This window comes from Engraulis encrasicolus, chromosome 3 (assembly GCF_034702125.1).
Source record: "Engraulis encrasicolus isolate BLACKSEA-1 chromosome 3, IST_EnEncr_1.0, whole genome shotgun sequence".
NCBI classification, from domain to species: Eukaryota; Metazoa; Chordata; class Actinopteri; order Clupeiformes; family Engraulidae; genus Engraulis; species Engraulis encrasicolus.
In genome coordinates, this window is record NC_085859.1 from 9,782,195 (window position 1) to 9,796,189 (window position 13,995).

A 13,995-nucleotide genomic window follows, 5' to 3' on the forward strand; every position below is an offset into this window, starting at 1 on the left:
GTAGCATTCGAGTACTGAACACCAGCGGTGCAATGGCACATTCATCCAACTGTGAGTGTGAAGTAAACTCTGCTCATATCAAGCTTTTTGCTTTTTCTCAAATATCAATAGGTAAACAATAAGACAGATAGCTGTACACAAGTTATGGCAAGACTTTGTGAAACCAACTCAAACCAACAACCACTTGACCTTTGAACCAAAGCCTTCCTTATTATTGTATCTATTTGTAAGCCTACTCACTTCCAGTAACAGTAAAACATCTTACCTTTGTGCTTCCTCCTACATATGAAATAGACAGAGGCTCCAACCAGGCAGACAAACACAGTCACCAGTGTAGCAGACACTATGGGGGTTGTTATTGAGTCTCGCTCACACTCTGTTAAAAAAAACATCAACTCATAAACTCAACATCAATGTCTTTTCAGCACTTCAACATTTCCTACACCCCATATCCAATAGTGGCTACCCTTCCATTTAGGCTATTAATTGACTAGAAGCCTATATGGAGACAACACATGCAGAGATGTGCGCAATATATGAAGAACACTATATTTAGGTTACAATTCACTTAAGTTTACCACTAAGTTTACTACTTAAGTGTAACGTACAAAGGTACACTTTTTAATGATTGACTGATCAGTCATGTTATGCATGGTAACCATGCAAGCTAGTACCAGGCTAATTTGCATGTGCATTCTCCTAGGCACAATTTAACCAAGTGTCTTAGCCTGGGCCCAGTTATCCATATTTGCAGTGACAGTATGTTACATCTGTCTCTTCTGTGTTTCATCTGTATTTCTTTTGGCTCCCTCTAATGTTTGTCTTTTGTAAATAGTAGGGAGATGTGATTGGTGGTCCTCCCCATCAACCGGATGGGCCACTCCTGATCTACTAATTGGGTACACCTGCGGCAGCCATTGAAAAGGACTGCCACATGCCTGCTGGGGGAGACTTCACACCTGACCCGTTTTTGGCCGACGCTCTTGCCGTCCTGTTTCCTATGACATTGAAGCTTTTTGTCTTTTCTTTTTGATTTTGAGCTTTGATGCTCCGTCGCATTATTTGTACAACCCCTAGACTTTAGTCATTAAAACCCTTTTGGAGCTTTCGTTTTGTGTCTGTCCCCTTATGTTACTTGCGTTGTAACATATTGGGGGCTCGTCCAGGATATTGTCTCCCTTCCCCCTCGCATTTTTGCGCTTTTTTCTAACGGGTGTCATTATTTTTCTATTGGCTGTGCTGCTGTTTTTCGTGGTGAGTAGCAGTTTTTGGGCTTGGGTCGTGTCTTTTCTTTTTGCTTAGTTTTTGTGGATAACCCAGGAGGGGGCTCCCTGTAGCCTCGAGCTGGGTAGGCCACTGAAGACCCGGAGTCAGTTAGGCTTTTGTTTTCAGTTTTTCAGCCTAGTCAGTGTAGGTGCAACCCCTGCCTGTTTCCTCGCCCGCCACTTGTCCTCCAACGCAGTGCACCAATCAATTTTTGATTCACTCTTGTTTCAATTTTAGTGCATCCTGTCTTTTTTGTGAAGTCTGTCTGTCTGTTTGTTTTATGTGGTCCTGTATACACATGTGTGCCCGCTTCTAATCGACCACCTGCTGCTACTTAGCTTAGGCCTACGTGTAGCCTGTTCCGTAGCTCCGTTTCAACAAGCCTGTTGGCCTTGTTCCGCTGCTACTCGTGAGGAACATTCGTTTCTTTACTGTGTGCCTGTTACTTGCCGGTTTTCTTTGGCCTATAGCCTACGCACGCTCGTGTTACAGCTATCCCATTATTGATCAGCTGTCCGTTAATCATGGCCACCATCAAAGGTTTTGTTGAATCCCCGTCACGCACTAAACTGATTTAGCAAACCCGAATTGTTGGAATTGGCCAAACAGTACAACATCGTGTTAGACACTGAGGAGCAGAAGACCAAAGATAGTATTAAAAGGAAACTCTTCGACGTCTTCGCCGAAACTGGGGTATTGCCACCTCGTACGCCAGCCAAAGGCACGTTGCCGACTTCTCCATCCACGCCGCATAGTCCCTCTGAAACCATCCGTCTGCGAGAGTTAGACCTCGAGCAGCGACGTTTAGAGTTAGAAACAGAACTTGCAAAACAGCGACTAGAGTTGGAGCGTGACCGCCTAAAAATAGAAGCGGAAAAATGCGGTTGAGCGGTATTTTCCGCATTTTGAGAGGGTTGCAACTAACTTTGCGTGGCCAGAAAATCAGTGGGCCTCTCTCCTCCAGTGTGTTTTGACTGGGAAAGCCAAGGAAATCTACTCGTCTCTCCCAGTTGCGAATAGTGTCATCTACGCCGATGTAAAAGATGCCATCCTGCGCGGTTACCAGTTAACCCCCGAAGCGCATCGCCAGACATTCCGTAAACTCCGAAAAAAAGCGGATCAGACATATGTTGAGTTTGGCCGTAAGAAGGAAACTTCGTTTGATCGTTGGGGTGCTGTAGTTAAAGCAGATGACCGAGCAAAACTACGCGAGTTAATTCTTCTGGAGGAATTCATTAGTTGTTTGCCACCTCAAATTGCGACACATGTCAGCGAGCAAAAACCTAAGACCATGTCTGATGCTGCAGTCTTAGCTGATGAATACCAGTTAATCCATGAAGACAGCCTCCGTAGGTCTCGTTCTCCAACCCCAGCATTACCTGTTGATCAGAAGAGCAATGGCACCAAGCCAGCGCTTGATCCTGATCAACCGGGTTGCTCATACTGCCTAAAGTCTGGCCACGTGATTACAGTGTTTCAAACTGAAAAAGAAACAGGCTCGTGATGCAGCTCAACAAGTGCCTTTGGCTCACTCAATTTCACCTTTACTGAATAACAATGAAGGGTTGTACGATCCCTTCCTGCAAACTGGGACCGTGTCTGTGCCAGGTGCTGGTTCTGCACCAGTGCGCATCCTGCGTGACACTGGTGCAAACCAATCCATTCTCGTCCAAGGACTACCCTTGTACCCTTGTCATCACACACTGCAACAGGCAGTTGCATTCGCGTGCGTGGTGTTGGCAAGGGGGTCTCTGTGATGCCGTTACACCGCATTTCATTGCATTCCGCTTTTGCCAGTGGTGAGGTGGTGGTTGCCATCAGTGCATCCTTGACCATACCAGGCGTAACACTGATCTTGGGTAATGACATAGGTCTCGCTAACGTGCTTCGTTCAGGGACACCACAAGAGGTTGTGGCAGAGCCTCCCGCACTGTTTGCCCCCGTTAGCCGTGCGTGTGCGTGCCAAAACATCAATCCCACCCGTGTGCAAGTAAAGACTGTTAAGTCTCAGATGTTGCCAGATGCCCAAGTAGCCACCACAGTCATGGCAAGGCCTGGAGTTCGTACAACGTTTAGTTCTAGACTGCACCCAACGCTGCAGCACAAACCTTCCTTCACAAGTTGGCCAGACATAATGTGCGCCCGACCTGTTCCCCTGCTGTCACCGACACAGCAGTTTTGCAGACGAAAGCGCCACCCGCGTCTGGCAACCTCCAAATTCCGCCACTCCAACGAGGAGTTAGATGCTGTTAAGCAGCCCGTTAATGACGTGCCGTTGAGGAAACCTAAGCCTCCCGATCGTCCTGAAAATTCTGAGTCGGTACCACGAGTTGAGGACCCGACAAATCTCCAACGCGGTTACCGGCTCCTATTCTCATTTATGTGTTCGATTTTGTGCGCTGCCATGTCTGACCGTTACCTGTTTAAAAGGCAGCCATGGTAGCTGTTGTGTGCCATTTCCGTTTGCTTGGTATCGCCAAATCCTTTGACTGACATAGTTGTCAGCTTGATTTAAAAGTTCTATTAAAGCACTCAATTCCATTTGAAATGTCATTAGATGACTGATTTAGTTTTTTTAAGTATGGAATTGTTCCTCTGCACTTACCTTTGCTCTGCCATTTCAGTTAATGTTGGCTGAAGAAATGCCGAAGTTCCAGCCTGTTGGGGGTTGAGTAGGCCTAGTTTATACATTTATTGCTTCTTCTGGCTATTTTCTTTTATGGAGACTATAGTCACCATTTTAGGATGGGGGGTGTTGCATCTGTCTCTTCTGTGTTTCATCTGTATTTCTTTTGGCTCCCTCTAATGTTTGTCTTTTGTAAATAGTAGGGAGATGTGATTGGTGGTCCTCCCCATCAACCGGATGGGCCACACCTGATTTACTAATTGGGTACACCTGCGGCAGCCCTTGAAAAGGACTGCCGCATGCCTGCTGGGGGAGACTTCACACCTGACCCGTTTTTGGCCGACGCTCTTGCCGTCCTGTTTCCTATGACATTGAAGCTTTTTGTCTTTTCTTTTTGATTTTGAGCTTTGATGCTCCGTCGCATTATTTGTACAACCCCTAGACTTTAGTCATTAAAACCCTTTTGGAGCTTTCGTTTTGTGTCTGTCCACTTATGTTACTTGCTTTGTAACACAGTACAGCTTTGAAGTCGTAATAGGAAGAAAATAACTACACTGATCAACAGTGTTGGGAATTAAATTTGTGTAAGACATGTACAGGTACATAATATCACATATTACTACAAAATGGCGCTACAGTAAAACAGAAGCCTTACTGAAAGTCACTCACGCTCTATCAAAAAAGTAGAGTGATCACTGAAAAGATATTTAATGAAATTCAAATTTAACAAGCACAGGTGGCACATTACCTAAATCAATGTTCAGTTTGTTGTCCAGGCTGAGGTGTTGAGCTGTGCAGGTGTAGTGATGCTGCTGTAGCTCCTCTGTGCTGACCTCCAGGCTCTTCCTCATCTGGTACGTCTCATCTCCATTAGGTAGCAGCTCCCCCCCACTGATCTGGTGGTCAGGCACAGGCTGGCCATCTCTCAGCAGGGTCAGGTTGATGTGACGAGAGTAGAAGCCAGTTGCCAGGCAGGTCACTCTGACCCCTCCAGAGTCTGGGAGTCTCTTCTGGAGGAGCCGAACTCTGGGCTTCACTGCAGAGGGAATGTCATTAAAACTCAGCATGACTTTTTTTTACACTATTTGAAACATTTACAAAACAGCTCATGTTTTGTACAAATCATGTTATATTTAGGGGGTTTTTTTGCAGCTGAAAGGGACAAGGGCAGCAAATTAGAGAAGTCAAAATGCGGTCACTGAAAATGGCATTGTTGCTGTGATAGTAGATGTGAAATTTTTGAATAAATCATCTAACCTTTTCTCATTACAATATTTTTCCTTGTATGAAGGTTATTCCTCAAGATTTGTATGCAAATTGGGTTATACACATTGCCATATGTGAACTCCAGGAACTTTCTTTTAATATGGCTCCACATTGTGGACCATGCACCTTCAAACTGAAGGGTTTTGTCTTCGGTGCTGTATAGCAGCGTTTCCTCATTTACACCATTGAAAGCATCCCATGACCGTAATTGGCAAGTAGCCCACAACCAGCCATTCTTTGTTGAACATGTACTCCTTTGGAAAAAGATACAAGAAACATTACCTTACTTTTGGCAGATGAGTAGTTTCCACTTGCGAAACATTTGAGTAAGCTCACAAAGCTGAATGTAAATAAGGCGTGTGGCGAGAGCAAGGTTACAAGAAACAGTGGTTAATTAAAATATTGAGCATGCCATACTGTACCAAGCCAACGCAAAAGGAATTGTAAACGGCAAAATCTGGCATGAACAGTACACTGTAACAAATAGCTGTTTATTTACGGAAATTCTGCAACAGCATTCTACTGCTTTTCGAAAAAACAGACAACTACTGTGAAAATATCACTTTGAGTCACATATTGAGCATAAACAGTAAGTACTGCACAATAGCAGTATTCGCCGTTGTGGAAAAAACTAGAGATGCACCGGATCCTGATTTTTAGGATCCTGCCGGATACCAGATTCACTGAATAAGATCCTGCCGGATCCGGAACCGGATACCGGATCCTACAAAAGGTTTGAAACATATAGTCTACTCGCACACGTGGGCCCTTTTTATTACGTTGGCGCAAACTATTGTTTAGACTCATTGGCTTATTGCCACACTGCCTTCAATAGCCGCTTCCAAGGGATTTCACTCCATGCAGTGATTGGGGTTGTGAAAGACTGAAAAGCCTAGGCTAGACATGCACCAGACCCTGATTTTTAGGTAACATGCCGGATACCGGAGCCACTGCTTAAGATCCTGCCGGACCCGGACCCTGTGAAAAACTCTATTATCCTGACGGATCCGGATCCGGAACTGGAACCGGATCCGGTGCATCTCTGGAAAATAACAAGTTATTTTAGGCAGCACCATTGAAACCCATTCATCCTCCACTTGTCCGTGATCACCATCAAACTTCAATACCACCTGAAGAACTGAAGTCATTCTGATTGGTTAAAGATTATTTGATACTATCAAACATGATGAAACAATATCTAAGGAAACTGCAATACTTAAAAAGTGCTTGATGCAGCAAAGTGTGAGTAGCACATGCATTTTGATAGTGATGAAAGTGTGAATGGCTGAAACATTTTAAGAACTTGTAACACTCTTGCAACAAGCAGCCCCATCTAAACCAATCTGCTAATCAGTGCCTGGCCTCACCTGAGTAGGGCTGTTATGCCATTATTCAATTACGGGCGCCACCTGCCAAGGGCCTGATGACTCTGGTCACATGGTACTCTTGCACCTGTATATAAATCTGGACTATCAACACTTCAGTTGCTTGCCTGCCTGCTGGCTGACCTGCATGGCACAGCATAGCACTTGTTTGCCTACAAGCTTGCCTACAAGCTTGCTTACATGCTTGCACACTTTTCTCTTTGTGAAAGCTTGCTGTATGTGGCATCATTTGTGGCATTGTGGCATATAATATGCCTGCTGCAAATTGGGCATTGCTTTGAGAGCTAGCTTGTAGTGCTGCTTGTTTGCTGTGCTACTTGGTGCAAAATAATTTTTTAAAGACTGACCAATGCTATATTCATCATTGGCTCATCAAGAGATACAGTAAAAAGCCCACCTTGCACACTATCATTGTAACATAGCACTGCGTACTCTGACATTTTGTTCATGCCCACACTTTCAAAGGACCACCGCAAACCATTTTCTCAATACAGCATTGCGCCATAGTATCATGCTCAAGGCACTCCAGTCATGGTGAACGATGGGAGGGTGGGGTGGTAACATGGCCAGGGTACCACAGTTATGGAGAATGATGGGTGGGGTGGGAAGTTGCCATGGCCATATTCATGAATACAACTATGACCCAGTATTTGCCTGTCATCACACAGTACAATTCAACTTTTTAACTGAAATGTACTGTTACTTTTCTGTAGAGTACTGTTATTTAACAGTTCAATTGCTGCTGAAAAAATGTTATATACTGTGATACATTAAACAGCAATGAGCTGTATTTGATTTTTGGTGTGAAATAACAGTAGAATTACAGGTAAATATAATTGCCAGTAACTGCCGTTATTTTGCAGGGAAATTTTCTTAGAGTGTAGGCTATTAAGCAAGGCCATAGTTTTCCGAGAAGAAAGTAAACAGGAAATCCATAAATCATTATGCTGTATTACACGGTTGCTTCCATTAAAAGTTTGCACTGTATTCATTAAATCAAAAGGTGCATCATTTGGCACTCACCATTTGTCTTGTTGAGCTTTTGGGATGACAGCAGGGCTCTACGTTTCATGCTGTGGTACTGGTCCGCAAATATATTCTTACCATACTCTTGTTCTTCATATGCATTGCCTGACCCATGACGTCTGTGTATTATCTTCTCGACATTGGAGTCATAATACCAGAGCTGAATGTCGTCTAGCATTACAATTGCACTGAATTCTGGGAAAGGAGTTTCTCCAACAATGAATGTTGAAAAAGCCCAGAGCGAATGAGATGCTGGAAAGAGAGACATTCAAGACTGTGGTTCTCAAAATTTAAAAAAATGAATAAAAAAAGCACCCCCTGGATCGTATCATATATATGCGCACCCTTTAGTATTAAAAAGTAACATGGACTAATGCCCTCCAACGCCAACTAAGCTCAACCCCCTCTCAGCTGTACCCTTCTCAACATCCCCAAACACTAAACCCTTGTTGATTTTGTTGGTTTGCCCACAAATGGTCAATACGGTAATAATAGTGTGATATTAAGTGTAGTTGTACTTCTACAAGTCCTAAGTAAAACAATTCTACTAAACAGTGGTTTCCTCCGAGTACATTGTTTAAAGACACAGTTGGTGACAATCAAATAGCTAACTTACCTTGTCTATAGCTATTACCCCCATTAGCCTTCAACACAAGAAGGAAGAAAACGAGGGTTCAGGCGGTATCCATAGGCCTAGTCAGTAGTCATCATATAGTAATGTGTACAGACCTCAGATTTGAATTGTACCCTTTTGGAAAGGCTGGTTATGTTTGAAGTCATCTAACCATCTGAAATAATTACTGTGCCGCCATTCACATTCTGTTCATGGGTTGACTGCTCTCACCCTGCCCTGAATACACACACACACACAGTATCATACTGTAGGCTATGTGTTTTCAGTCAGTAAGTGTAGCTACAGTATCAGTAGCCTATCGTATGTGTGTGCAGTAACTCAAGGTGTGGTGATAACTCTGCACATTGTTTGAGCACAGCTATGCAGCGTTGTTCGTCAATGACTTCATTACATCTGAACGAATGACCTTTGTCCTCAAGAATAAAAGAAACACTTCATCGCAAGGCAAGCCAAGCCAAGCCAAGGCAACTTTATTAGTGTAGGGCATTTCAAACAAAGATGCAGTTCATTGTGTTTTTCAGAATAATAAAAGCACAAGAAAAAAGCCAATAAAATAAAACAATAAGGCATAACAATGACACATGAAAAAAGATAACAATTAGAATCAAAAACAAAGTCTGCCTATCAAAATCAAAAGTCAGAGAGAGAACGCATCTCAGAACAGCTTTGTCTTGAGTCTGCATTTAAAACCATCAACAGGAGCATTGGTCCGGGGACTGGACTGGTTCCAAAGTTTTGCTGCATAGCAGCACTACACTTCGTTCTGACAGTTGGTATTTGCCAACAAGTTTTTCTTCATTGATCTTAGAGACCTTGTGCATAGAGCTGAAACATATCCATTTGATAACTGGGTCCCATCTGTAGCTGTTTTATGCTGTATTTTGGATCAGTTGAAGCTTTTTGAGGGTCCTTTTGTGAAGGTTTGTGAAGAGGATATTGCAATAGTCAACCCTATTGGAAATGAAGGCATTTCTATATACAGTAGAATCCAAGATCTATAAATCTTGTTTTGACATATAGGACCCCTAAGTTGAGAAATGCTTTGAGGTGATAAAATGCAAACTTAGTAATGGCTTTCATATGACTGTTAAAGTGCAGTTCACTGTCAATAGGAACACCATGGTGTTTGACAGTTTCCTTTTTGTCAGTACAAAGTGCAATTCACAAGGGGTAAAATAATGTCTATTACGCTATAATAATAATACGCTATTTTTAAAAATATATATTTTTTACAGTAATTACAGATGGTAGCATGACTACATATGTTGATCTGAGTAAACATGTGTTACATGTTTTTGTTTCTTTTCATGTTGCAGGAATACAAACACAGCAGGTACAACTACTCACACCATCAACATGAAACTGTGGTAAAAAGGAATCTGTTGGCCTGTGTAAAGGTTAGCTTACCGTAACGTTTGTCTATGTGTGTACTGCATGACTGTGTAATAAACTTGACTGTGTGTGTGTGTGTGTGTGTGTGTGTGTGTGTGTGTGTGTGTGTGTGTGTGTGTGTGTGTGTGTGTGTGTGTGTGTGTGTTGTGTGTGTGTGTGTGCACATAATGAACGCGTGCACAGCGTTCAAAGGCCTTAACACTGCCCGTCACAATCGCATAGTGGACATTACAGCGACAGAATTGCGCAAACTTTATGTACCAACAGTAAATATACACACGCACAAAAAGGTTGAATCTAACTGGTTTTCCAACTTGACCAATACTGCTGCTCTGGATACAGTCCTTAAAGACTACCCTAACACCCCGGACATTGTTGTTGTTGATGACACTGCGAGGACCATCACCATACTGGAAATAGGATGCTGCTTTGACGCATACAGTATATGGACTTGTGCTTTGCTGAAAAATGTGTGAAATATCAACCAATAGTTCATGCATTGACAGACAGTGGCTACAAAACATCCATCGTGGCACTTATCTATGCTAGCCTATAGGCCATGTTCATAGGCTGTGTGTGAGAGGACTGCAAATAGCCGGCCTAAATAAGAAAAAAGCAAAAGCAGCTAGCTAAGCATTGCTCACTTTCTGCAGTTAAAGGCAGTTTGCATATATGGAGAAGGAGATGCCACTTGTATCCTTGAAGAGGCTGTAGACCAGCTGTAGGGCGCTGTATTGTTTTCTCAATAATTATTGGTCCTCCCAAATAAATGAATCAAACTGTGTGTGTGTGTGTGTGTGTGTGTGTGTGTGTGTGTGTGTGTGTGTGTGTGTGTGTGTGTGTGTGTGTGTGTGTGTGTGTGTGTGGTTCAGAGAGTGTGCCGGTGTGTGTGTGTGTGTGTGAGAGAGAGAGAGAGAGAGAGAGAGAGAGAGATTTATGCATTGCCGGAAAAATAGATCCCATGCAAGCACCTAGTCTTCAGGTGAGGTGTCTGGCACTGCTCTTTGTGTTGCTGAAACATAAAGAAACATTTGTAAAGCGATATTATTTGTGATGAAATGAATAAAATATATTCAAAAATGTTTACAGTGTATGGCATTGTAATGTGAGTTAATTGCCTCTCATCAAACACTTAAAATTATACGTAGATAGTCCAACTTTTGACATACAGAGAAACTCTTCAAATACACAATAATTTTCAATTCTCCAATACTTACTTGGTGCCAAAGCATACACATTCGGTTGACCTGAAAATGGAAATGATGGCACATTAGACAGAGATTTTTTCCTACGATTTTCAGAAATTTCTTAAGAGTTTCAGACATGTAAAAGTTATATCTTTTAACGTACTGTACATATACCTGACATATGTTTCATTGAATATAGACCTCCCTGTCAAAATTGTCAACATCATATAGCAGAGATTATACAGCAAGAGAACAACTGATATCACTGCTGGATTAAGGATTCAAAAGAGATCAGAAAGCATAGCCCAACCACCATGAAAAGGGATGGGAGAGCACATGCTCTTATATGCCTGGAGCACCATCTTGAGGCCACATCTCTAACAGCAGGAGGTGTGACCAACCTGTCAGTATTTAAAGGGAGGTCACAGCTCCACAACAACAGCTGATTTTAAAGCACGTCACACGTCAACATCCATGTGACCCTCTGATGAAGACGGAAGATTTAATGTCTGAACATATCAGGTAAACTATAAAACAGTTACATGTCTGAAATAAAAGAAAGTCTTAATTTGATTTAACAGTTAGACAAAATGAAAGTTATGCATCTAGTGCCGTGATTTGTTAGCTACAACAATGCAGCTATCAACCAATGATATTGTGCAATAATTATCTAAGGCGCTGGTTTCACGTATGCAATTTTTTTATCCGTTTGCGTATATACATGACATTAATACAAATAAAAACTCCATTGTGACAGGTACACTTTAGCACAAAGCACAGAGGGGAGTTCTAAAACTCGTTTTATGTGTAAACAAGAGGCAAAAACTGATGAGTTTCCAAAAATATCCATATAGCCTACATATAAACAGGTTCCTAGTCATCAGCAAGACATGTTAGATTGGTGAATCATGTGTGGATGTACTTTCAGAAATAGACAATCTCTGTTACCTGATAAACTGCAGTAATACTGTGTATTTACCTGGATGCCGTCTGTACCATTTGATGGCAGCAACTACCATAACAATGATAGTCAACATTAAAAGCAGTGCAATACTGATCACCAGCCACAACGGCACTGCAGACACTGGATCAAGACTGCCATCTGCAGAATAAATGAGTCAAAAGTGATGGATACCCTGGGGGCCCATTTAAAACCACCTTTACACAAAATACTACTACTACTACTACTAATAATAATAATAATAGGTAGATATTGGTTTAATATAGCACTTTTCTTAGTACTCAAAGCCGCTTTACATAGAAAAATCCACATAAGAAAAAGTTGCATGAAGCACGGTGGAATGTGTGATCGCAACATTCCTCGCAGAAGTCGGGATTTATAAAGAAGTGTAAAATATGAAACAGCCATTTTACAGTATATTCGTGTTATTCTGTGTTTTTTGCCCCTTAGCAATGTTTTTCAAAGGGTTTTGCACGGAGTGTTAAAATAGGCCCCTGGCTTCTGAACTAGCAGAGAATCATTTTCATGTAACTGTTTCAACCATTGTCTGAATATTGATGCTGTCTGGCAGATATCTTGTAACTTTCAGTAACCAAGTCATTATTTACTTCATGGTTGTCAAACTCAAATGGGCCAAAATGCAAATCTGGAATGAAGTTGTCAATATTTATTTTTGTAAAAAAAATGCCCTAAATAGGCAAAATTTATAACTCACACAGAACTGAGACGATTTTTATGAAATTTAGTGGGATGATTGGTCATGATCCAAGAAACAATCGATTCGTTTTTGGGAGTGATTGGGTCAAAAGTCAAAGGTCAAGGTCACGAAAAGGTCAAAAACGTAAATTGAGCCGATTTTTATGAAATTTAGTGGGATGATTGGTCATGACCCAAGGAACAATCGATTACTTTTTGGGAGTGATTGGGTCAAAGGTCAAGGTCAAGGTCACGAAAAGGTCAAAAACGTAAATTGAGCCGATTTTTATGAAATTTAGTGGGATGATTGGTCATGACCCAAGGAACAATCGATTACTTTTTGGGAGTGATTGGGTCAAAGGTCAAGGTCACAAAAGGTCAAAAACTTTTTTCTTTGCCAAGCACTATATGCCAGAACAACGTGTGCATGCTGAATTGAATAAGAGGTCAAGACTGGGCCACAAATGTAATATTACGATATTCCGGTCCGATTTAAATGAAACTAACACCATCATTTGGAGAATGTTTTGCCCCACACTCTGAAGATGGCCACAAAAAAATAAGTGGCGTAGGCGAAGGTTTGCGCTCTACCAAGTGCCCGTTCTAGTCATTTTTATGGAAATGAGGCCAAAACACGTGAAATATGTGCACATTAAGGTTACATTTCAAAAGCTACTGTAGCCTCATTGGTTGGTGCCATACTCAAACATCTGCACTCATTGTGTTGATGCAATAAAAATAAAACTACACAGAAAAGTATGCCAATACTGTTCCATAATATCACCATCTTTAGAATGTAGAGAACAAGATATTTCTCTAAATGTGTGGGTTTGATGTAAAAATCAGTGTCTATTTTGCTGCACAAAGTAGAATATTTAGATGAATTTATGCCAAATTCATGGTCGTGCTCATACAAAAATTACACAAAATAAGCAACCAAACGACTTTTAATGATTTTTTTCTCTTCATTATTTTGAAAGAAGAGATGTAAATGGAACAAATTCTGAAACAATCTCAAAATCACCCAAATTTAAGAAAAAGAGGGTTGCCTTAAACCCTACTTTTCTTTTAATGATGGAATGTTTATTTTATTTTACTACATTGTATTACATTGTGTATGATCATCACCAAGGCGTGGACGGGCACCACTAGGGGAGCTATGTGTCAAAGGGTTAATTGCATACTGTATTATGGAATGGAAATGCTCGAAAAATGTGATCGTCCTATCTGTTGATCAGCAAGTGTAATGGCAGTTTACATCGATGCAAATATGTTTTCAGGACGTCAGTGGCTCATTTCTCGTTAAAGATCTGGCAAATATTGTTTTTCAATGATTAGTTTAAAAAATAGGCTAATAGAAAAAAATATGCTGATTCTGCTAGATAGCAATGATAAGGATTATAATAAGCAAAGCTATACACAACAAGTTAAATAAGAAATTACTTGTACCCGTCTAAACCATACAGAGGAGGATTCATTTTGATGATGAACTTCTGTAGGCCTGTCATCAATAGCGGGCATTTAACCCTTTGCACAGAGCCTGATGTTAGAACCTA

At 41.5% G+C, this 13,995-nt stretch overlaps 2 protein-coding genes across 2 annotated transcripts in view; both read right to left on the reverse strand.

Annotated features, from left to right (window-relative positions):
- Window positions 1-490: 490 nt before the first annotated feature.
- LOC134446526 (antigen-presenting glycoprotein CD1d-like) lies at window positions 491-8,349 on the reverse strand. Its single transcript, XM_063195890.1, has 7 exons — window positions 8,317-8,349; window positions 8,186-8,213; window positions 7,567-7,821; window positions 5,340-5,412; window positions 5,150-5,250; window positions 4,641-4,928; window positions 491-498 (listed from the first exon to the last, which is right to left on the reverse strand). The coding sequence occupies exons 1-7, from the start codon at window positions 8,347-8,349 to the stop codon at window positions 491-493; spliced, it is 786 nt and encodes a 261-aa protein (XP_063051960.1).
- A 2,217-nt stretch (window positions 8,350-10,566) lies between these two features.
- The window catches only part of LOC134446527 (T-cell surface glycoprotein CD1c-like), a 28,854-nt gene continuing 25,425 nt past the window's right edge, over window positions 10,567-13,995 (reverse strand). Inside the window, exons 6-8 of the mRNA XM_063195891.1 lie at window positions 11,762-11,884; window positions 10,813-10,842; window positions 10,567-10,607 (exon numbers count right to left, since the gene is read on the reverse strand). Of these exons, the coding sequence (XP_063051961.1) occupies window positions 10,567-10,607; window positions 10,813-10,842; window positions 11,762-11,884 (194 nt within the window). The remainder of the gene's footprint in view (window positions 10,608-10,812; window positions 10,843-11,761; window positions 11,885-13,995) is intronic.